General features: G+C 40.8%; 1 protein-coding gene across 1 annotated transcript; it reads left to right on the top strand.

Annotated features, from left to right (window-relative positions):
• Positions 1–1669: 1669 nt before the first annotated feature.
• LOC149302257 (run domain Beclin-1-interacting and cysteine-rich domain-containing protein-like) lies at positions 1670–22337 on the top strand. The gene is made up of 20 exons (XM_089482388.1): positions 1670–1707; positions 6893–7130; positions 7734–7890; positions 9802–9908; positions 11089–11242; positions 11851–12333; positions 12804–12848; positions 14700–14815; positions 15079–15280; positions 15601–15702; positions 16961–17035; positions 17704–17749; positions 18029–18161; positions 18580–18725; positions 18806–18870; positions 19116–19354; positions 19463–19524; positions 21058–21211; positions 21441–21534; positions 22183–22337. The coding sequence occupies exons 1-20, from the start codon at positions 1670–1672 to the stop codon at positions 22335–22337; spliced, it is 2811 nt and encodes a 936-aa protein (XP_089338514.1).
• Positions 22338–22664: the final 327 nt, after the last annotated feature.

Genomic DNA, 22664 nt, shown 5'->3' with positions numbered 1-22664 from the left:
AGCTGCCAAGTGTAAAGAGGTGAGGGCATATATAGAAACATCTCACAAAAATATGCAGCACCTGTATAATTAGGTATAGATAATAGATAAATGAACACAAAATATACTTTAAATAGGGTCGTGTTAGGGAAACCATTAAATGAAAAGGATTTGGGAATAATTGGAGACAATAAACTTGTTCAGCAACAGTGTTAACAGTGTATTGCTGCCAACATGCTATACTGGTACATCCTTTGGCTGTTATTGCTGCTGGAATTCTATGCTGGAGCATCTTCTGGCTGTTATTGCTGCCAGCATACTATACTGGAGCATCCTCTGGCTGTTATTGCTGCCAGATTCCAATGCTGGAGCATCCTCTGGATGTTATTGCTACCGGAATACTATGTCGGGGCATCTTCTGGCTGTTATTGCTGCCTGAATACTATGCTGGAGCATCCTCTGGCTGTTATTGCTGTCGGAATGGTATGCTGGAGCATCCTCTGGATGTTATTGCTACCGGAATACTATGTCGGGGCATCTTCTGGCTGTTATTGCTGCCTGAATACTATGCTGGAGCATCCTCTGGCTGTTATTGCTGTCGGAATGGTATGCTGGAGCATCCTCTGGATGTTATTGCTACCGGAATACTATGTCGGGGCATCTTCTGGCTGTTATTGCTGCCTGAATACTATGCTGGAGCATCCTCTGGCTGTTATTGCTGTCGGAATGGTATGCTGGAGCATCCTCTGGCTGTTTTTGCTGTCGGAATGCTATGCTGGAGCATCCTCTGGCTGTTTTTGCTGTCGGAATGCTATGCTGGAGCATCCTCTGGCTGTTTTTGCTGTCGGAATGCTATGCTGGAGCATCCTCTGGCTGTTTTTGCTGTCGGAATGCTATGACGGAGAATATTCTGGCAACTATGATAGCCAGGATTTTATGCCGATGCATCACTAGGGCAATCAGGCAGCTGGAACACTATGCTGGAACCTGATGCAGCAATTCTGAAGACTAGAACGGAATCCTGGCACATCCTCCTGCTGTTCCCGCCAGCCACATCGACCAGATATGCTCCATCATAGTATTCTGGCATTGGCGGATCAGACTCCAGCAGCCATAACAGCCGAAGGTTGCTCCAACATAGTAATCTGGCTGCTGGCATTGCCGCCAGTAACCGAGGTTCCCAGCGTGGTCACATAACACACATTACGTTACCCTGCAGCAGGTAGGATAGACAGCGCAATATGCATGAAGCAACGTAAGATGCGGGCCATAGAGAGGGGGCTGTGTGAGCAGGAGAAAAGTGTTTTAGGACTAATTCTCTAGCACTTTTGCTATTTAAATATGATGGAAGTGTCTGAACAAATAATATTTGTATATGTGTTTCTCAAACACCAATACATACTAAAGCAAACCATGACAAATATATACTGGTTCCTGCAGAAATTCTATTTGAGTTAGAAAGAAATTGTTTATCCCTTAGGACCCTTTTCACCCCCACAGATATTACATTCTAACTACGGGTACCAACAGTTATAGCACCGCTGAGAGAAACCTACTCGCGCGGTGTGCTCTGGGAATTGTAGTCTCCGTGATTTGCCGGAAGTGCCGGCGGTTGTTTGTGGGCGGGGTTGGGAAGGGTTTAGCTCAGTGTTTTGACGTATGATGGAAAGTATCGGCACCGGGAGCGGACATGGAAATCAGCGGCCTGCACCGAACGGAGCCTGCCAGGTGAGACATGGCTTACTCCTACAAATGGCTAGTACATGCGTGTTAAATATAGTATATTTAGCGGTTTACGTACATATATGTCACGTTCGTATCTATCGCATAAGCATACACACACATATAATACACAGGGTCACTACCGTTGTGTACGGATACAGGCTTGTGAGGAGACGCCAGTAGCAAAGACATATTCACTAAAGGTCAGGGTGGCCATTCATAAATGTGGGTGAGCTGCATGTGTTCACTGTATGGGACCCCTACGTATTTACTGTGGGAGGATCCATATACATGTATACATGACCCGCCCTGACTAGTCACCTGGTTAGCAATGGAAATTGTCACAGTGACTTCAAGTATTGCAACAATAGCTTTAGTTCAGTTGTAGCCTATGCGTTAATTAACATTGTAAATGTCAATTAGTTTCATTTTTGGCAGGGTAAAGGTTGATTTAAGAGATAACCTCGCAAGGTTTGCATTTTAATTACACTGGGTGTCTTTCTCTGAAATATAATAGTAATAATCCACAGCTCCACTGGATCTTCAATCAGATCATTTCAGTGTTTTTGGAGCACAAACTAAGATTCTAGATATTCTTGTGTGTTCCTCAGCATGCATCAGATATTAGTGACATAGGACATCAGCGAGCAAATGGTGAATCTAAACTTACACGATGCTGAGCTCCAGTCCCTGAAATGAAAACACTGCTTAGTGGATTTTGGCCACTTGTATTTTCTGCTGACCTATATATCTTAAGTATGTTGATTAGAGGGAAGACTGATCACGACTCATCAGCACATTTAGTCAATGGCTCACATAGAGATGTGACAAGCTACTGAGTGTCTGAGTGGAAATGCAGTCCCCGGGAAAAGGAAAGTGATGTCTTTCTTGTCTTACCAAGCCTGGCCCTTTCTTTCTACTTGGATGAAGGAAATAAGCAACAATTCATCCCTTTAGTTTTAAGGACAGGACAGAGCAACATTTCCCTCTAGTACAGGGCACAGCACCCACACCTGATGGGAAAACATCTTGCCTTCTTGGACGTATTGACCATTCCACCATTGTGTTTGTATTGAAAAGGGCATAGCAACCTGCTGTTTATTTGTAGAGGATGGAACTGTGTGATAAAGCACCAGTTTACCAGCACCCTCTATCAATCGAGAAGTTTCTTGAACACCTTTTGTTCCTCACCCCATTCCCTCAAGATTGTAAGCTTGTGAGCAGAGCTCACTCCACCTAATGTATCGGTTTGGCTTAGTCTGTCAATTCTAGTCTTGTCATACCCTTTAAATATATGTACTGAAAGAAGCGCTGCGTAAATTGTTGGCGCTATATAAAGAGTCCATTGTCCATTTTTGTGTATGAATTGCATGGGCAGGACCATGACAGTTGCTTGTAGACCCAAACAGTTCTGTTGTTTGCAGTGCAACATGGTGACCCTGCCAGTCTCCTGTAATTTGCTCAAGGGCAGAATTATGTTATTAGTAAAGAGCTCAGTGGCTAGGCTACCGTTCTGTTAATGGTTAAAAGCCAAAGTGACCCAGCTAGCCTCTTTTTGCTGAGTGAAGGGCAGAAAGATACTTGTAAAGAGTGGCAATGGCACCCTCCTGTTACTAGTTAAAGAGCAAAGTGACCTTCCTGATGACTAAGGGCAGACTTATCATGCATTTAATTTGTTTACTTTGCTTATTCTCTACACTCTTGTTAATATCAAAGACCCAGTTGTGCTTTTAGGAAGATACATCTCTTAGATCATATAGAATCCAGTTTTGGGCATTCACTTCTAGCGGGCGAGTATCCTACTCTTAATGACAGATATGTTAAACTATTCTCAGGCTTCTTAGAATGGACAACATAAACTAACCTACACCTTTAACTAGGGAATTACTGTATACCAAAAACAGACAGTCTTCTTTTTGGAAGATGATTCTTCTTTCTTTTCTATAGTACAGGGTTACCCAATGCCTTAGTGTAGGTTAATGGTGATGTCGTGAAATATGGACTCTAATTGGGATATGGGTATGTATGGGCCTGCATCTAATACCACTGAATATACATCCTATATATATATATATATATATATATAAAATATATTTAGGAGCACATGCTGCATCACCTGTGGAGAGTTATCAGTCACCTCCAATATTGCATTACGGCCTTTAGTTTTACTGCTGTCTCTACAGGACTCTTGTATTAGTAGTACTTGCAAACAATGACATTGAAAACATATGCTTGCCAAATGTGTGCAATGTTACAGCACTGTAAAGGATTTAAAGGGATTGTTAAAACTCATTACTTTAAATCGTGGTGAAATGGTTAACATGGAAAATATATTCTTGTCCTAGTGTTTCCCTAGAATGCAGACCAAGCTATTGTTGAGTGATCTGGAGGTTTCAGGTTGCTGTATAATTCCATAAACTTTAACTTTCTTAGAACTTTTTATTTTTATTTTTTAAGACCATTTTTTTGAGGGTGCATACAATAAAAAAAGAGCCACATATGGGCAGGTAGACAACAGTTCAACTGTGTAATTAAGGCTTTGTCTATTACCCAACTTAAGTCCACATATAACAACATGCTGGTGAAAATGTATTTCTAAGCTGGGTTTTAGTTGTGTCATCTAATATATTTATTTTTAATTGTTGTAGCTTAGCCTGTCCAGTGGGTGGCGGAACCTGGCTTGGTGTGTGTGTTTGGGTGTCGGTGTGGCAGATCCTGTCCTGGTCTGTGTGTGTTTGGGTGTCTGTGTGGCAGAGCCTGTCCTGGTGTGTCTGTCGTTGTGGCAGAGCCTCTCTTGGTGTGTGTGTTTGGTTGTCGGTGTGGCAGAGTCTCTCTTGGTGTGTGTGTTTGGTTGTCGGTGTGGCAGAGCCTCTCTTGGTGTGTGTGTGTGTGTGTGTGTGTGTGTGTTTGGGTGTCGGTGTGGCAGAGCCTGTCTTGGTGTGTGTGTTTGGGTGTCGGTGTGGCAGAGCCTGTCCTGGTGTGTATTTGGTCATCTGTTTTCTTGCACTTTACTTAATGTAGTTATAAATTGAAATATTTAATTTTTACTTATCAAGAGATAAAACGCCCTCCTGAATTTGTAGTCACTTCAAAGGACAAAACTTTCTAGGCCCAGTAATCAATGAGAGGAAAAGTAAAGGTTTTGTGTTATTTAATCTTTTTTAATCTGCATGTTTTATTAAAAAGGATTAGTGGCACTAAATTGTGGCTTCAGGTGTCCCATGTATGATTTTGTTTTTTAGTGTACTGATGAACTCTCAATCCCATTACATCAATATGCGTTAGAAAATCAGGAAAAGATGGGCATGGATGGTGGGCTGATACGGTGGCACAATGGGCCACTTGACTAGACTTGCCCCCCAGGCTGCAGGCTGCCAGCCCTGCCCTGGTGCGTTTGGCTGAACACATCTGCAGCTACATGGCAGCAAGCTGAGGAGTGGGGCAACGGGCAAATGCGTATGGTGGGATCCTGCAGAATCCCCCCATACCTTTGCAAAACGGACAAATATATAAAAAGGCCTAGCAGCTATATTATGCATGAAAGAGCATATAATGAATGGAGTGTTCCCCTCTAATAAAATTAGGAATTTTTTTTAATTTTTTTGGTGTCAAAAATAATGAAATTTTATTTAAGTAGATTGCTGTAAGTCTTATGTGAACCTATGCTACTCCTAGTTTAAATTATTCATTTCATTCATTGAGTTTAATCCTGCAATATAAATGTAATTTATTATCTGAGTAGAACTTAAAAGCATATTAGATATTAGGCTTGGTGCCTTTATGAGAGTTTTTGATTCTGCAGCGAAATCCTGTGTTACTGTGTCTTGCAACTCCTTTAGTCAATAATTTGATTACAGACTGCAATGCCTTAGTATACTATCCTAAAACAGTTATGTCAGTGTGTTCAGTCAGTCTCCTCAGTCTGTGGACAATATGTTAATGTTTAGCATGGTGCGGCGTGCTGTTAAAAAGGGAGCAGATGGCAGGGTCAATAATAACATATAGAGTGCTTTGAATTAGAAATGATGTCGTGTCAGAGGGAGGTGGATAAGGGATTTGCCTGAAGACATTTTATCGTTATTTTGTTTAACTAGCCATAAAAGTCTCTTGTTTACATGGTTTGTAGAAAGGTAAACATAACCTTTTACAGACTAGCTGTGGTGGGGTACAAATCCCATCAAGCTTAGCCAGACTTGAATGCAGTGTTTCAATGTGCCTTCAGCTATGGCTAAAATAGCCAAATCTGTCTCCTATTCTGAGAAATGTTAGTTTTGTTTAAATTGGATTTGCTGCTATTGTGTAGTACTTAACTCCAGTCCCTCGCCTGTTCTGCACAGTTTCCGGTTTCTCTTCTTTACAAACATTGTATTAGATGCTACAGTAGTAGTGAATTCAATTTTGGTATCACACATTCCTTCTGGATCATCTAAAACACTAAATTTCCTATATCTGTGCTTTTATTATCACATACTCTCCTAATCTTCCCATTTTTCTCTACTGATGACTGGCTCTCACTCCCTCTTATTATTATTATTATTATTTATTATTATCTTTTATTTATATAGCGCCAACAGTTTACGCAGCGCTTAATACAATACATAAATTCAAGGGGTATGACAAGACAAGAATCGATAGACTAAGACAAACCGATACATTACAATCTTGAGGGAATGGGGTGACAAACATAAGGCACAGAGAAAGGGTGAGAGGTAGTGTGGGGGTCGTATCAATGACAAGGAAGTTCTAGCAGCTAAGATGGTGCGGCTTCTCTGAAGAAGTGGGTTTTTAGATGTTTCTTGAAAGTTGGGAGGGAGGGTGAATGCTGAAGGTTCCTTGGGAGTAGATTCCAGAGATATGGGGCAGCTCGAGTGAAATCTTGTAGACGGGAAAATACTTGGTATTTCTCATAATGGTTTCACTTCCATTTCTTACAGTTTTAATTAAGTTTGTTCCGTTACAGATATAGCTGATCCCGGGTGGCCTCGTTTGTGAGAATATTTCTAAAATGACTGCTCTGTTCTGTATGCATTGTATCACCAGCCCACCCTAGGCCTGTTTTTAATATGTCAAAGTTTGAATTCTTTGCGCAGCAATTTGTGATTTAGCTGCTGTGTCAGCAAGGCTCATATCTACTTTCCTGTTCTCATCAGTTTTGTGTTCCTCCCAATTCTGTATGTTTAACAATCTGCAGGGCTGAACACTGGAAACTTTTGGACAACCTTAAGACCACAGTAGAAGGGCTGGTGTCTGGGAACAGCCGTAACGTGTGGTCCAAATATGGCGGTTTGCAAAGACTGTGTCGTGACATGAGCAACATCCTCCAACATGGTCTAGTCTGTGATCAGGTCTATTGCAAGCATCAAGATTACTGGAATTTTGTGAAGAGTAGTCAAAACCTTCAGCCAGTCGTATCTCCACAGGTGGAACAGGTGAGACATGCATGATGTTTGGAGACAGGCTGAGTGTGTTGCGGTGTTTTCCTGCAGTGTAATGTTCAAAGTAAATACCACATAAAGGTTACAACCCCAAAGCGCAGGCATTCCTTGAAAGTTTCATTATTTCTCCGGGGCACATCACCCTGTATTTTCTATAAGCTTTCACAAAAAGTATGTATAGTATCTCTGCTCTATATCAGTGATGACTTACGTAGGTGTTTACAAGGCTGTTGGGTGACATTTCATATTTTTTTCCCCATGTGCCTTAAAGAACAGGGTTAGTTTATAGAGGGAAGGAAGAAAATGTAGAGCTAAACGAGCTATGATGCAGAAACTTTTCACGATATTGTTTCACATTCTTTCCTCATTCTTATGTGGTCTCTATCAGCCCAAGTTTTAAATTAAATGCATATTTGGGACCAGTGCTCGACTAACCCCTGGCACCTGGTTGAGTGGACTCCAGTGCATTGAAAAACCCATGCAAAATTGACTCCAAAATGTGAACTAGGCTTTTGCTATAATATGCATTAAATAGTACACAAGTGATTGAATTTTTGTAGTTATATGTTCTGATCTTCTCTTTCTGGTTTTATCCAGTTTCTGCTTTTCTATGAAAACAGTCGAAGAAATGGAGAGAGTACCGGTGAAGAGAATGGGCAGCTTTGGCTGCAGCACAGCTTACAATTCCACTGTCTGTCAGCCCAGCTGAAAGCCCTGCTGGGTAACCGCCAATACACACGCAAGTTTTATTCAGGTAATAGCGACTGCTCACCCAGACAGTGAGGATTGAGAATGCAGCAAGAGACATGACCATACCTGGGAGCTATCTGGGTTTTGCCCTGAGACTTCATGTTATGCGCTGCTTCTCTGGGTCACTAAAATTAAACTGGGTCGCAGTATGCCCCACTCCCTGCTCGCTACCCCTCCAGCAAAATTGTAATGGAGTGTCCTGCGATGTCAGCGGGACCTCCTACCCCTATCCCATGAGGGGAACTCCGTGTAGCCAAAGCCAGAAAGTTCCCAGGTATGGGCGTGACTTTACGTTTTGGATATAGGTAGCAAAAGAAGAACAAAAATACCTGCGTTGGTAAAATACCATATTTGCTTGATTATAAGACGAGTAACCATCGTCTTATATTCAAGGTGGTCTTCTAATCAGACCTCAAATAGAGGTCTGACTACAAGACTAAGATCCAGATCCCCCGCAGCGCTGCAGAGGACCCGGATCCTCCTCTCCAGTAGCTGGTGGAGGTCTGTGCGATGTCCGTAGACAACCTCCGCTGCTGCTGGCACTCCTGCCGGGGCTTCTATGATGGCGCGCCAGCGTCACATGACATTCCGGCGCTCATTCACAAAAGCCCTGGCGGAAGTGCCGGCAGCAGCAGTGGAGGTTGTCTGCGCGCATCCCGCAGACCTTCACCTGCTGCCGCCACTACACACCAAGGAATCTGAAGCATGGGGAGAAGTCTAGGGAAGCACTGGTAAGTCGGGGGAGGGTAAGAGTGGCATATGTGGGGGGTTTAAGGGCTTTCTGGAGGCAAAGTGCCATATAGGGGGATTAAAAGGAATATCAGGGAGGCAGAGTGGCATATAGGGGGTTAAAAGGAATATCAGGGAGGCAGAGTGGCATATAGGGGGTTAAAAGGAATATCAGGGAGGCAGAGTGGCATATAGGGGTTAAAAGGAATATCAGGGAGGCAGTGTGGCATATAGGGGGTTAAAAGGAATATCTGGCAGCAAAGTGGCATTTCTGAGGGGCAGAGTGGCATATAGGGGATATAAGGCATTTCTGGGGGGCAGAGTGGCATATCTGGGGGGGCAGATGTGCATAACTGGGGGCAGGTTGGCAAATAATAGGAAAAAAACAACAAAAAATGCTTTTTTTTTTTTTTCTTTTTTTTTTTCTCTCAATCATAGTTTTTTATTAAATATGAAAAAATTATTTACATGTGAATTAATATTTACTAGTAAAACTTTTTTCCTATAAGGTAGCCTTATATTCAGGCTTTTTCTTTTTTTCCTAAATTAATATTCAAATTTTCGGGGGTCGTCTTATTATTGAGCAAATACGGTAAGTATTTTAAATATAGTGTTACTGTTTTCCAGTATAGGTATACTGTATGCAGTATACTACAGCACTATATTGTGTTAAGTAGGTGCATGCAATGGTCTGTCTGAATCTGTTTTTGGTAGAAGGTCTTATAGCTGTCTTTGTGATTTAGGCTTTTATAGATGGGTGCATTATTTACCTCTGTAGCCAGCAAACTATATGGCTTTATTTATACAATACAAAACATTCCCCAACACCTGGGTGCCAGTTTCACTTTCACAGGAAATGAAAGTAATAAGGAACTGAAACAAAAAATGCAAGCGTGGGCATGAATTGGTCATAGGTTACTTCCCCTTTAAAATCGGCTTATCTGAATCTGTAAATGTATTGTATTGCATTGCATTAAAGGAGGTGATGCTGTACCTGTATGGGTTTCACACATAAAGAACATCTTCAGCAGCCTGTGCATTGAATTGGCATTTCTTGATGTTTCCGTTTATAAAGGATGCGCAGCGATGTGTCCGTTATTAAACATGCACATTGAGAAGTAAGCTTTTTTCGTTTCTAACATAATCTCTGGCTTTATCTTTTTTTTTAAAATATTTTTTTTATTAGACTCTGCGTTCCTGCTGAGTGAGACTCACGTCAATGCAATGTTCCAGTGTCTGGAGGCCGTGGAACAGAATAACCCCAGGCTGCTGGCTCAGATAGACACATCTGTGGTGAGCACTAGTGTTCTTTTTTCACCTAATAATAGGTTAACTATAGGAAAAAAAACAAAAACAAACTTAATGCCTCAGTAAATCGTCAATGAAACAGATAACAGAAACAACATCTATATTTCTGCAAAACGTACCGTATTTTAATCTTATGTATAAGTAGACCATGAATCTCATGGAGTCTTACCATGCAGTGCATATGCACAGAGGATACATTTGAGGAAGATGTTTTGAACCAATGTTTCTGTTAGTATTAGATATGCAATAAACCAATATAAAATGACAGCACCATTGAACGTACACACACAATCACACAGTACTGTACAAATGTTTAGGCAGATGTAAAAAAAATAATAAAAAAAATAAATATATATATATATATATATAAGTAAGAATCGTTTCACAGATGTTAGTAGTTTTTATCATTTAACAAAATGCAAAGTGACGGAAATGAAGAACAATCTAAATCAAATCTATCTGGTGTGACCACCCTTTGCCTTCAAAACAGCATCAATTATTCTAGGTACACAAAGAAAAGGGTAATGTTGAGGACCATGGTCAGCCAATGAAACTTAGTACACCAGGTCAAAGATGCATTATGCTTACTTCCCTTCACAAATGGAAGATGTCCAGCAGTGAGTTACTACAGCAGGAGACTTGATCGCTTCTGTACAGGCGTTTAAATCCCTGTACAATGTAACAGCGCTCCATATGAGCAATGTCACATTTAAACTTACAGATTGGAGGCACAAATTTTGATCCCAGCTGTCAGAGGGGACACCAGGCTGCCATTTGACAGCTTGATCTCCCTTTCACCAGGAGCAATTTCACCCTGCTGGTGCCAAAACCCCATGACATAAGGGATATTTCCTTGGTCCTGAAGGACCAGGTTGGGGAGTATCCCCTACATCACCTAACATTAATGGGTTAACCTTTTACTTAAACCATAAAATTCTGAAGACCTTTTCAAGTATATTATAACATCACTAACCTATAGTCTTATAAAGGAATGATTTTGTTAATAACATATCTCGTAGTTAAAATGTTCTTGGGTGTTCCACACATGCTTATTTCCACACATGCTAAGAATGCGTGAAAAGCCAGAGTTGTTCTGCATGTTCATTTCTCAGAGTTATACCAATCATATATTAACCCTGTATTGTTTCATCTTCTGTATTGTCAGCTTGCTGGTAAACAGGACTTCACAATTTCAGGAAAGAATGTGGATTTTACAACTCTGTCAGGATCTCCCTGTATTCCGTACACGGACAACCCGCGTCACTCGCTGTATAACCCATACAACAGCTTGCAGGTTCCCAGTAGTCTTCCTACTGCTGGTAAGAACATGAAGGGTGTGTGTTTATCTACATTACAGGGCCCCCAGGAAATCCTTTGGTGATATTTTTACATATAATGCAATAAGTTTGAGTCTTATGCTTGACATCATTACTTGCTCTTTGTCGTGTGATATTTGTTCCTTCATACTTTCCACATGTTTCCCCTATTTTAACTAACTTCTGTTTCTCTGTATTCTTACCACAACTCTCCTCCTTTCCTCCTCCTGAAGCCAGGCAGTACTTTATGGAGGACATGATGGGCATTCCCAATGTACCCTGCCAAGAAAATAGTCTACCTGGCTTCAAAAAAGCCCTTTTGAGTATTGACTGAGAACTGACTGGTTGTGGTTACAAGAGATGGCTCTCTGGTACGCCGTGACAGCTATTTATACCACAAAACTGGAATGTCTGAGTGTATACCTAGAGGAATTTAAAAACCATGTGTGAAGAACGAGGTTACCTCAACATCCTAGTGCAAAATGACAGTGATGGGCTGCAGTGTAAATATGTATTGCATTAGATTTTGATAACGCACTGTAAAGGAAATTGTGTGTATTTGTGTATCTATTCAGCCAATTAAATATGTAATTTGATATATTTTCCCTTAGATTTGCTCCCCAGTTTGACTGATCAACAAAACAACCTGAACAAAGTCTGCACATCTCTGCCTGAGAACGAGTCAGTTAAACTTTTTGTCCCACCTTCCTGTGACGTTTCACCACGGGAGCCGTTTTCACCTGTTAGTGAGATGAGTGTCAGCACCCTTACCAGTCACAGTGAGGAGGCTGTCAGCCAAGATGATCCACCCAGTGAGGCAGATGATGGTCCTGAGTACCTGGCTATTGGAAACATGAGCCGCCGTGCATCGAGTAGTAGCAACAGCAGCAGCAGTTCCAACCTCTTCCCTTGCAGCACACACAAAGCTGAGATTCCAGGCATCCCAAGCCCCGTGTCCCCCAGCTCATCACTGCTCACGGTTCCTCGCCGCTCCAGTTTCTCTGAGGGACAAACCAGCAGTGGGTCCGGTCACCCTAAAAAGAGTCATATGCGTTCACACTCTGATACAAATGTAGCCATGGGAAAAAATCAAGGTAATGATCCTGGGCTAAAGTCCTCTCTATGATGGTATTTCCTGTATGTCAAGTTGCTTTTGCCTTTATGCCCTTGTTCTGAAACTGTTTGAGAAATATTTTCAGCGCCTTTCCACTGATGACAATTAAATCTCAGTTATGGGTCCAACCAAGTGTCTGGAAATGAATTGACGGACTTCATCTCATTTGTATTTTGTAATGGAAACCTTGTGGGTGTGTGCCACAAACGTATGGTTTCTGTTCATTTGGCCAAGTATCTCACTTGTGGCTGAGGTTGGTGAAGGTAGAAGCTGTCACACTCCTCTGCGTGATGCTTTCGCTTGCCAGCAGTAACCCAAAAATAGGAAGTAAATTGAAATGCGGTGGAAATCGACTTCTCTCAGGTCTGTTGGGGACTCTTTGTTAGTTATGTGAATATTCATTTGACTTAATATTTTTTCTTGCTTTACCTCCCTTAATGCTTGCACTAGGAGGCGGTCGGAATATAACTATAATAATGGAAGATCCTGTGGCAGGTCCAACATCTCATACAAAATGCTATTCCCTGGCAAAAGTATTGGTGATAACAGTGTTATAATTTAATGTCTATGAGCTGCCGACGTTTGACCTAGGCTAGGTTTCAAAAACTCAACACAAAACGTTACTCAAGGATTGTACGTGATCGTCAAACAGTCAAATCACTTATTCGGTCTGTAAATTAAAGACGGACTGTTTTCTTGGTTGTGGGGTGGAGGGTATTATGTCGGTATGTTAGTGTAGTGTTTTAACACAGGGGTTACACCCATTGTACAGCGCTACCGAATATAATGGTTCTATATAAAACAAATCATTTTAAAACCTTTCCCCAATATTGTTCTTTATTATTCTTCATTCCTCCATAACAGTCTTGCTAATTGGACTGTTCCTTTGGTTTACTTAGTTTCAGCAGCTACATTACTGCACTGTTTAGAACTGATGCTTTTACCTGTTAAATGTATTTTTGTGTTGCATGCACGGTAATGTCCATGTCCCGACAGTGGTTTCCCATTTCCATTCGTTCTTCAGCCCTATAATTTTACAAATATTGTTTGAATCCATTGCAGACTTTTGATAAATCAAACAATACGTATTATGTTGTATGGTATTTTTAAAGATGCTATGTTTAGCAAGATTTGCTTGTGAATATAACCCCCATTTTACAAATATGTCCCCCACCCCTTCCATGGAGATGCCGTTTAACCCTTCTGTTGCTGAACAAATGTGTATCATGTAAACATTGCATGCAACCTTGACTTATTCTGTCTCCCTAGAATCTCATGCTGACCTTGCTTTAAGGAAAAACCAAGCCGTTCACGGAAAATTTTATAGTTTAGCATCGCCTTATTCAGAGCAAGGTAAGCGTATAGCATTTATTACACTTACAATACATAAGACCAAAAATGTTTTAGAAATTATGACTAGTATCTGGGTTTGAGTTAATTTACATGAAAAATTACATCAACCAATGCATTGCTGTCTTATGCATGCATTGCTGTCTTGTGCAAGGAAGCCATAGTAGTTTTTAGTGTATGTCTGCTTCTAAAGTGTTATCGGGAACAGTGAGTTAAAGCTTCATTTTCCATTATTTCAAATTTAAAATGGAACTACCTCCGTTTTTCGCCCCTAGTATTGCCTTAGGAGGAGTAATATTGTGCTTTAAAATATTTCTAGTTTTCGGACAGCTGTTTATCACCCTCTGTTATGTTAACTCAATCTACAAGACAAACACTCCGACTCCTTATCATACTATCCGAGATAAACAAAAGAATGGCTCAGCGGTCCAGAGAGAGACACTCTAACTAATGAAAGTCTATGGAGGAGAGGATTTCATTGAACAAACCGTGTTTCAGCATGGTGGCCTCACTGTCCTCCGATAAAGGGAGTGCATTGGTAAAAAAAAAATTAATAAAATCAGTATTCTTTAAATGCATTCCATGGACTTCTCATATCAGACTTGGGGAAAATATCCCTTCCCATGTAGCACACCCTCTATAGCTACCATGCCTGCACGGGCAGCAGGGTTTCATACTCAGGCATACAAAAGTAAAGTAAAAGCTACAAAAAGAAAAGGAAGAAAATTGCTAGATTTTCAGAAACTGCAGACGCTCGTGCAATACAAATACCACTTGAGTGTATAAGCCCACTGTGTATAGTACTCGTAGTGAGAGATTATTATTGACTTTGTATGACACTTTGTTTTTGCAAAGATCCTCATCTTACTTTCATAATCTCAAAAGGTCAAGTGTATGAAAACATCTAGCATCAAACAATAGACCAAAACAACGTGTTTTTTTGTTGTTGTTGTTGTACCTATATTTAAATTCAATTTAATTTTGTATTGCTTGCAGACAACGCTCAGTATTTGAATGCTTCAGATTGCATATTTCGGAGGCCTTCAAAAGGACAGTCATTGATCAGCTATCTCTCTGAGCAGGACTTTGGCAGCTGTGCTGATCTGGAGAAGGTACAATGGGAACATGCATGTTAACACACATTAATCAGTGGTTTTGTCACGGCTACAACAATGTATATCTAATTATTTATTTTTTCCACAATTTTAATGTTCTAGCGTATGATTTCATTGTAATGTTATTGATCTTCATTAGAATTTCAGTTGTTCCATTGGCCAAACTATTCTTATAGATTATGTCATGTTATAGAATCTGTTGTAATCTTTCCATTTGAGTCTCAGTGAGATAAATTACATTCTTTTTCTACTCTTTCCAGGAAAATGCCCACTTCAGTATTGCCGAATCACTAATTGCGGCCATTGAGCTCATGAAGTGTAACATGATGAGTAGGCAGCTTCAGGAAGAGGAAGAAGACAGTGACCGTGAGATTCGGGAGCTTAAGCACAAAATCCATTTACGTCGGCAACAGATCCGGACTTGTCGGGCACTGAGTAATTCAGGTGATGGAGAGTCCAGTGGTAAGGAACTTATCTTGGTACTCCCTTTATTGTAATTAGCCAGAGTTTAGGAAAAATGGAAAGTGTAACACCAATGAAGGATTTCGTAATAGTTGCCTACTTATTTTCTTGAAAATTTTCTTGAAAATTTGAAAAGTTTTGTTACCTTCTGTGTATAATGTATTGTGGTTTGTCATTGCTCCCCTGGATGTGTCTAGCTGATTATCTGAAATAACTTGGTCAAAATAAAGGACAGAAATCAGTATGGTGGACCTCTAATTACGAATAGAGCTGCACTGTTGACATATCCGGTTGAACGCTTCTGAATGTTTTTCTTTTAGATGTGGTTGTATCAGACAGTGGGTTACAGATAAACTCGCATGACTGTACGCAACTGTCGGAATCTGGCTCAGAAGATGAGGTGGATCAGTATGAAATCAAAGGTATGTTGCTCATGTCTTAATGGAGTTATGTCCTGGCAAAAGTACACTTTTTCCAAATAGTTATCCATCCTCAGGTTACATTTGTTGTTGCTATTTTAAAGACACAACCCTTTACCATGGCAAACTTGGACCTGGATATTTCACTGGCTATAGTATGCATTTGGGTTTTATCCTGAAACCTTTTAGGCGGAAGAGGATCTGAAATAAAAAGGATTAACCATACGCTCCTCCTCCTTCTACAGGGTATAAAGCAACACCCATACTCTGATCCCCCAGAATTTTCTTGTTCTGAACATGTTTCAGATTTTAGTTCTCCCTGCTGTTCTCCAGGGCTGCAGTTTCTCCTTTCTGTGAGCAGTGTTCCAGGAGGCACCGCTGAAGACTGCCATCATGTTTATAGCTGGGCTTTAAGGCAGGGCTTTACAAATTTGTTGTGAATCTAAGCGCCAGCAAAAAAGTTAGGAGCCAGGATTTTTTTAAAACTAACAGTTGGTCAGGAGTGATCTGATCATCATCAGCCCACTTGCTAAACTCACAGCATTTGACCTGGAAGCACCCTGGACTTTCAGGTCGGTGCTTTTTTTTTTTTTTTTTTTTATTATTATTATTTTTTTAACTCTTTCAATGCTGATGTTCCATTGGAGCACAGCATTGCCTGATATTTAGTCCCCACAAGCTTGTGGGGACAAATGTTAACCCCTGCAATGCCACGAATGTGTCATACACAATTGTGACATTGAAGGGGTTAACGCTGTACTGTCGCTCTCATGGAGCGATCGGGCAGCAGGGGAGGGTTGGGGCTGGTGTCCACACTCATGTGGAGACCGAAGAACCCTGTCCCTGAAGCTGCCTCTGTAGACCAGCCATTGCAGGGGGAGTCTCTTTGATGACTGCTGTAGGCTTGCATGCCAACACCCCTTTCTAAATATTGAGTTTAGGTGTTTCTAAAGGTTGCTAAAAGGTGAATAAAATGAAGCACACAGGAAGCTATCTCCAGAGACAAAGATTGGCAGTAGAATGGGTCGTTTTGAAGGTCTTAGTGACTTTTAATATGGCATAGTGTCATAAGAAGCCACCTGTGCAACAAGTCCATTTGTGAAAGTTCTGCTTGTTAGATCTCCCCTGGTTCATTGTAAGTGCTGTAATTTGAATTGGAAGCATCTAGGAGTAACTGCAGCTCTGCCATGAAGCAGCTTAGCATTTTTATTGATGTAGATAGCATCCGCTGATTAATGCCCTGTGTTACTGTATTACACAGATGGTAATGATGGGCATAACCAGATTGTAATGTATAGGAATGGACTCTCTGCCTCAATGGCCTCGTTCTTCTCAGGTAGTATAAAATAAATTGGTGGTAAGAGGTGGTAAGGGAGATTCACACAGGTTTTAAGATTCTCCTGTGTAATGTCTTCACTTTGCACTCTGATGCAGCATTGGTGATATTTACGGCACACACTCTTTTGATTATATCTCACTTTGCATGTAAACAGTGGCATTTCTTTGCTTGTGTGGGATGATCTGAGGTGTATGGGATTAATTGACCTTGGTGTGAAAATATTGTGCTATTTCCGTAGCATTGTCATGGGTTTAGTTTTGCGCTCATGCTGTCTGTGATATTATTCATGGTGGAGAACCTGTGCTGATAAGAGATTCCTTATCTGAAGATCTTAAACTCACCTGTGTACACAGGTGAGTTTAAGATCTTTAGATAAGCAATCTCTTTAAGTGGAAAATCCTTTAAAACTAAAGTCCAAGTTGCTGATCACAAAAGCCATACTGTGGACTGTGATGTATTTGTCTTAACTTGATAAGACTTGATAAGTCCAGTGGTAGACTTATTTCCAGTGTGACAAGATGGTCTTTAACAGATGTCAATCTCCTCGTCTGTCTGTATATTCTTTACATCTTGCAGTACTAAAGGATCAGTTGATGCTTTATAAATTATCAAAATAGCCGGTGCTTCCTTTCTAATTCTATGTAATTATGTCTGTTTCTGTTTAGATGCCGATATCAACAAGTGTTCCAGTAGCCGACCATCTGAATCAATGTGAGTACTGTCTACAACTATCTCATCATCGATGTTTTTTGGTCATGTTTTAAAAATCCGGTTCACCTGTCTCAAGAGGTAAACAATCAGTAGTGAATGTTTGTTGTAAAATATGCTGTGTTTGATTCATGCTGAACATTCTATAATGGGAAATTTACATGGAGAATAGCATGGAGTTGGAAATTAATGACGCAAGTTATTTGGGGTAATAGAATAAAGCCCTAATGCTATTGTATAAACTACAATATTGCATACTCATCTATTTTCATACACCTTCAGATCTTACTCCTTCCTTCATTCCAACTCTGCCGAAGCTGTGGCCATGGGTCTGCTGAAGCAGTTTGAAGGGATGCAGTTACCCGCTGCATCTGAACTAGAGTGGCTGGTTCCCGAGCATGAAGCACCACAGAAGGTATGCCCTTGGTGTTAAAGGAGATGACATGACGGATGTGTCATAGGCTTATTATTAAAATAAAATGTTTTGTATAGACTGAGACGGACACCACCAAGAACAATCTTAACAGTAACTGTACTGAGCTGCATTTTATTAACCAGCAATGATTCTCAATATTTAAATTCTGTGCTACAGTTTGGAAAATGTAGGTGAGCACATGGCATGACTTTACCCCCTTCACTGCCAAAGACTACTTTAACATTGTGATTTGCTCGTTAAATACTCTAACTTTACAGTATATTTCCAGGAAAGGATGTAGATTTCCTAAAATTTTTCAGTTGTATCTGGTTGACCCCATGAACACCACGTTGTGAGAACACAGCAGGGATTTTACATGTAAGTGCAGTGTAATTAATGGCATGTCTTTGTTTTGCAGCTTCTGCCAATACCGGATTCTGTACCAATCTCTCCTGATGACGGAGAGCATGCAGATATTTTCAAACTGCGTATACGGGTTCGTGGGAACTTGGAATGGGCTCCACCACGTCCACAAATCATCTTCAACATCCATACAGCTTCCACGTAAGTGTAGTGAGAGACTGCCCCGGTGCAGTTTTGTATATCTTTCTAATATTCATGTCTGCTCCATCTTGTCGTTACAGGAAGAAGGTGGCAGTGATGAAGCAGAATTACCGTTGTGCTGGATGTGGCATTAGGATAGAGCCAGGTAAAACCGAACCTGATCAAGTTTTTTGTTTTAGTGCAGTAAACACGATTTTGCCAACACCAGTTAATCCATGAGAACTAGATACATCTACAAGCTAGTGTGCCAGATGACATTACTTAATTTATAGTTTATCACTGAATAATAAGCCAATTATTAACACCGTTGGATAGGGAATCCAGCTTTGTAAACTTAATACATTTTCTCCATTGATTATTTTGCTTCTGTCAATTTTGGTACTGTTATAGATTACATTAAAAGACTCCGTTACTGTGAGTATTTGGGCAAGTACTTTTGCCAGTGTTGCCATGAAAATGCCCAGTCTGTCATCCCTGGCCGCATCCTGAGGAAATGGGACTTCAGCAAGTATTATGTCAGCAACTTCTCCAAAGATCTTCTAACAAAGATTTGGAATGACCCTCTCTTTAACTTGCAAGATGTCAACAGTTCTCTCTACCGAAAAGTGAAGGCACTGGAGCAAGTCCGGGTAACTTCATAGTACTGATAACTAAAGCTATCTTAAAAAAAATGTTTTGTAATAGTGCGTCACTTGATGATAATTTAACTTAATGAAGTAATTTACTCTTTCCCTCAGCTTCTACGGATCCAACTTGTGCATTTGAAAAACATGTTCAAAACGTGCAGGTTGGCCAAAAGGTAAGCATATTCAATTATGTAGTGTTGTAAATGGAACACCTTGACAAAAATAGCTTTTCCACATTTTTTGGAAAGCTTCCTGATGCTGTTCTGTTTTTTTTCTGATGTGCACGCTCAGTGGCTATTTTATTAGGTAAACCTGTTTAGTTCTTAGCAACAATGACATAAATTGGTTTCATGTGACCTTAGGCTTTACACAGGCCCCCCTTGTAGCTTCCATCTACTATGCTAAGCATGTGATGCAATTCGTTGACATTTTGCATGTGCGGTGCAGTGTTGGATCACTGTGGAGTTTATGCCGGAGTCTCAACCGGCCCACGGAGACGTGGTGGGCTGTAGCACATGCTGCTTTAACTTTTGCTTACATTGTGTATTTTCCGAGATACCCTCATGCACCCCACTGCAATCAAAACAACATTGTGGATGGCACCAAATTGTAACTCTGTGCACCAGGGCCGGCTCGACAATGGAGCCGAGTGGGGCAGCCGCTCCAGGCTGCACTTTTGAAGGGGCGGCACTTCGCCGCTCCAAGCCCTTTTTTTTTTTCTTTCTTTCTAAAGCGAAAGAGAGAGAAAGGGGCGCCGAGTGCTTTTCGCTTACCAAGCTGTCAGTACCCGCTCGGCGCCCCTCTCTCTCTCCTCTGCGGCGAGTCTTCCTGTTCAGTCTCGGTGCCGGCTTGTAATGCTGAGTGACGGAAGATTTCCGGCACTCAGCATTACAAGCCGGCACCGAGACTGAACAGGGAGATTCGCCGCAGGACTGCTGAAAGGTAAGTACAGGGGGGGAGGGAGGAAGGGTAGATAATATGGGGGGGGGGTAGATAAAGGGGGGGGGCGGCAGGGACGGAGGGAGAGAAGGGTAAAAAAGGGGGGGGGGCGGCATTTTAAAATTCGCCCCAGGCGGCATTTTGCCTTGGGCCGGCCCTGCTGTGCACAGCCAAAAACCTTATAGAAACAATGCAATATTTAAACAACCGTATGCCCCTACACAGCCAAATAATTGAACAATATGAAATATTGTTGGTAAATGTACAAACCTAAAAGTTTTTTTTTTAATCAATATAGATAGCGGGCATAATTGAATGCACGTACATATCAAACTAATAAAAGAAACATGACAAAGGGCAGGTATTATGTGCTGTCCATTAATGTTTAGGTAAGCCTACAGCCTTCATATACTGTATTTATGGCCTTTGTCAGCCTAAAACTATCTATTTTCCTATTCAAAAGGTGCTTCCACGCTGGATATTTTTTGTTTATCACAGCATTCTCTATAAACTCTGTAGACCTTCGTATGTGAACATACATACTAGGTCAGGAGGTCAGCTTTTTTGAGATGCTGGAACTACTATGTCTGCCACCAACAACCATACCATTGTAAAGTCACTTGGATCATATAACTGTGCTTGATGTGTTTTAAGAAACAGTCATACAATGTGCTGTGTCAATGAGCAGCTTTATCTAATAAAGTTATTTTATTGAGTATATTTTCTCCATTGTTACAGTTGTATAGCAATTTTATCTTCTCTTGTAGTGTCTTGGAATCATATGACACAGTGTCTGGGCATCTCACAGAAGATCTCCACTTGTTCTCCTTAAATGACCTCACAGCTATAAAAAAGGGAGATTTGGTCCAACAATTGAGAGAATTAGTGAGACTTGGCACGGTGCATGTGGCTAAATGCATGGTAGGAACTTTTTGTTCTATTTTAATAATACATGGGGTAGTGCCAGAAGCATTAATATTTTTAATTCCTCGATAGAGGGCGAAGTTCACTTGACAGGACATGAAACTGCGTTATAAATGTTGGGATACATGTTTGGATAAGTCATTGTCGGAGAGTTGGGTAGGAAGGATTGATCACCACACCAAAGTAGGTAGGTGGTTTATCATCTTGACTCCCCTTTTCTTTGTAGTTATGTCAAGCAAAGGGATTCATCTGTGAGTTCTGTCAGAATGAAGATGATGTCATATTCCCTTTTGAGCTAACCAAATGTCGGAGGTGTGAAGGTAAGGATACACTGACGTTTTTAGACTTTTTTTTTTCCCAATACAGAGAGTATAGTATAAGAGGATAATTGTTAGAGGCCAAAATCTAAAACTATAGGGTCAGAGGCATAGGTGCAATGTAAGTAATAGAGGCAGATGGATAAATGGAAGAAACGGTAGATGCTAATAATGTTAGAGAATTAAAGCATGAATAGGATAGGCATATGGCTATCCCGAATCAAAGACCAGACCGAGGACTGATTAAGGTTTGAGTCTTTATAGCTGGAGAAATTGGCAGGCTGAACGGTTGTCTGCCTTTAATTCTATTTTTCCTCTGAATTGCCAGCTTTTAATTTACTACATGTACCTTTTTACTTATCAAAATGTAATCCAGTTTATTCATAAAAAGCCTCCATAGTACTGTACTGGGAGTGTTTTACGGAGTACTTAATACAGAGACAGCTTCAAGTACATTATACGAATAACACACCAGTCATGTACCTCTACATTTAATTTTTAGGTTATGCAGAGTATTTAGACCAAGGTTCTTGTTGGTTTGTAGGGAAAATTAATGTAGAGATCTGTTACTGCTGAGAAGTTTAGTTATTATGAGCAATTCAGTTGAATGTTGCTAATTCTCTGTATTTGCCTCTGCCTCCAAACCTACAGAATGTAAAGCATGTTACCACAAGTGCTGCTTCCGGTCTGACCAGTGCCCAAAGTGTGAGCGCTTGAGAGCAAGGAGGGATCTGCTATCCAAACAAAGACTGGAGTCCTATAATTCTGATCAGGAGGAGCTTGAGGAGGAGAGGGACACAGATTGACAAAAGCTAGAAATCTAGGGGATACATGGTAGTGGGGCAGCAGAAACGACATCTTTAGTGCCATTCAAAGGTTACAGCAGCGGCACCTCAATGTAAAACAGTACTCTTTTGCTTTTTATCCTTCAGTAGTCCTTAAAGTACAAAGTTGCTGTACCTTTTAACAATATGAGGATTAATGGTTCACTTAGTTCAGATTACACACCATCTATCTGCCATTTCTAAAATGTTTAACATAAGCACACCTGCTAGAACTGATGACTGGTAAGAATTAGATATACCCATTCTCCTGAACTTTGTTATAATGGGGAATATCCACTCTGCACAATG

This window comes from Sceloporus occidentalis, unplaced genomic scaffold, assembly GCF_023333645.1.
Source record: "Sceloporus occidentalis isolate IW3139 unplaced genomic scaffold, rSceOcc1.0.p SCAF_19, whole genome shotgun sequence".
NCBI lineage: Eukaryota > Metazoa > Chordata > Lepidosauria > Squamata > Phrynosomatidae > Sceloporus > Sceloporus occidentalis.
The sequence above is the reverse complement of the archived record's forward strand: the minus strand, read 5'-3'. Positions and strand labels throughout refer to the sequence as shown.

What these genes read in the sequence shown, in the direction of transcription:
- LOC149302257 (XM_089482388.1), top strand. Translation starts at nt 1,670, where the DNA reads ATGGAAATCAGCGGCCTGCACCGAACGGAGCCTGCCAG. An exon ending in GGATCAGTATGAAATCAAAG is followed by an intron (nt 15,703 to 16,960) that starts GTATGTTGCTCA and finishes TGTATTACACAG; the next exon opens with ATGGTAATGATGGGCATAAC. An exon ending in AGCCGACCATCTGAATCAAT is followed by an intron (nt 17,750 to 18,028) that starts GTGAGTACTGTC and finishes ATACACCTTCAG; the next exon opens with ATCTTACTCCTTCCTTCATT.